The sequence below is a fragment of the Vigna radiata genome, unplaced genomic scaffold, assembly GCF_000741045.1.
Source record: "Vigna radiata var. radiata cultivar VC1973A unplaced genomic scaffold, Vradiata_ver6 scaffold_1241, whole genome shotgun sequence".
NCBI lineage: Eukaryota > Viridiplantae > Streptophyta > Magnoliopsida > Fabales > Fabaceae > Vigna > Vigna radiata.
The window spans coordinates 1-2,414 of NW_014543197.1; the positions used below are offsets into that span (position 1 = coordinate 1).

General features: G+C 36.5%; 1 protein-coding gene across 1 annotated transcript; it reads left to right on the forward strand.

Annotated features, from left to right (window-relative positions):
- Window positions 1–8: 8 nt before the first annotated feature.
- LOC111241042 lies at window positions 9–2,103 on the forward strand. Its single transcript, XM_022777434.1, has 2 exons — window positions 9–1,081; window positions 1,396–2,103. Exons 1-2 carry the CDS (start codon window positions 40–42, stop codon window positions 1,428–1,430), a joined length of 1,077 nt encoding a protein of 358 aa, XP_022633155.1. The 5' UTR covers window positions 9–39; the 3' UTR covers window positions 1,431–2,103.
- The last annotated feature ends 311 nt before the right edge of the window (window positions 2,104–2,414 follow it).

Genomic DNA, 2,414 nt, shown 5'->3' on the forward strand with positions numbered 1-2,414 from the left:
GTTCTTGACGATACCAACTACCATTCTTGGAGTCGTTCAATGTTGACGGCTCTTAGTGCCAAAAACAAAATTGAGTTTGTTCTTGGAAATCTTCAACCACCTGCCGCCGATAAGCCCGAACACGCTGCCTGGATTCGAGGGAATAACATGGTTGTATCGTGGCTTGTCCATTCTGTTTCTACGAACATTCGTCAGAGTATAATATGGATGAACAACGCTTCAGAAATCTGGATTGATCTAAAGAACAGGTTCTCTCAAGGAAGCTTATCTCGCATTTCGGGCCTTCAACATGATATCGCTACCCTTCACCAAGGTGACCTCACCATTTCCGAATACTTTACAAAACTTCGCATTCTCTGGGACGAAATCGAAAATTTCCGATCAGAACCTGTTTGTACCTGTAAACCAGACTGTAATTGTCAAGTTTTGACAATCTTNAAACAAAGAAAACAGGAAGACCAAGTTATGCAGTTCTTGCGTGGGCTTAATGATCATTTCACCAATNTTACTTCTCATGTGCTCCTTTTGGATCCCATTCCGGACATCANCNAAGTTTTCTCCTTAGTGGCCCAGCAAGAAAGACAATTTTCTTCTGGAAATCTGGTTGCCGTGGCCAAGATTCAAGATATCAACAATTCTAATAATGTCACCGCTTACACCGCTTCAACCTCTTCCACCACTTGCAATTATTGTGGCAAATATGGGCACAACGAAGCTGTTTGTTACCGCAAAAATGGTTTTCCTAATTNAGACAGAAGCTCCAGAAATATTCCGAATAATAGAAGACACTGCACTCATTGCAATAAAAGTGGTCATACGGTGGAAGTCTGCTATAAAAAGCATGGATACCCTCCAGGACATAAACTCTACAACAAGAGCGCTCAGATTCATCAAACATCTATTCAAGAAGACAATGGAAATACTAAAGAAAACAATTCGGACAATACTGAATCCATTCGTCTTACATCACAACAGTTTCAAATACTGGCTAATCTCTTCAAAAATCACAATCTGAACGACTCTTCTACTTCAGCCCAAGTTCATCACATTGGCTCTGTTTCTGCAAATCAAGCTTTTTCAGGTAATATCATTCCTACTCTTACTTCTAAATCCTTTAAAAATAAATGGATTCTTGATTCTGGAGCTACAGATCATATAAGTGTTTCTTTAAAAAGNTTTTCTTCTTATAAAAGAATTAAACCCATTCAAATTGCTTTACCCAATGGTACTATTGTCTATTNTGAGTATTCNGGAACTGTTAACCTCAACAGTAAGATCCAACTCTTTGATGTTCTCTATGTCCCACAATTTTCGTTTAACCTTATTTCTATATCTAAACTAATTTATTCCAATAATTGTGAACTGACTTTCTCTTTACATGGCTGTACTATACAGGACATTCAGACCAAAGAGAAGATTTCTATAGTTAAACTCACTGGTGGCCTATATGTTTCAGATTTTTCCTCAAATATGCCCACTGTCTGTTCTGTTAACAATACTGTAAATGATACTGGCCTATGGCATCTACGATTAGGACATCCTTCTGATATCAGACTACATACTCTCAAACTTAAATACCCTTTCATTGTTCATCATCCTACATACATGTGTGATACTTGTCATCGTGCAAAACAGAAAAAGTTACCTTTTCATGATAGCAACTCTAATACAATGAATATTTTTGATCTTATTCATGTTGATATATGGGGTCCTTGTAATATTACTTCTATGCGTGGTTTTAAGTATTTTCTGACTATTGTGGATGATTTCTCCCGATACACTTGGTTGATACCCATGCCTAATAAATCTGTTGTTAGAAAAACCANTATTGATTTTATTACTAATGTAGAAAACCAGTTTTCAACAACAGTTAAAACCATACGTACTGATAATGGAATTGAATTTGCCATGCATAACTTCTTTTCCCTTAAAGGCATTAACCATCAAACCACTTGTAATGAAACCCCACAACAAAATGGTATTGTTGAGCGAAAACACCAGCATTTGTTGAATGTCACTCGTTCCCTCCTTTTTCAAGCTAATTTACCTACTATTTTTTGGTGTTTTGCTGCTGAATATGCTGCCTTACTGATAAATTGTATGCCTACTCCTTTACTTAACAATGCTACTCCTTATGAAAAATTAAATGGTAAACTTTATGATATATCTACTTTACGTGTGTTTGGTTGTCTCTGTTATGTCTCCACCTTAGCTGCCAACAGGAAGAAACTTGATGCAAGAGCTGTTCCTGGTGTTTTTCTTGGCTTCAAACAACACACAAAAGGTTATCAGTTTCTTAATTTACAAAATCATAAGATAGATATTTCTCGTAATGTGTTGTTTCATGAAGATTGCTTTCCATATACTTCTTCTCACAATAATATTCATGACTCTAACTCTCTTTCTCTACCTAT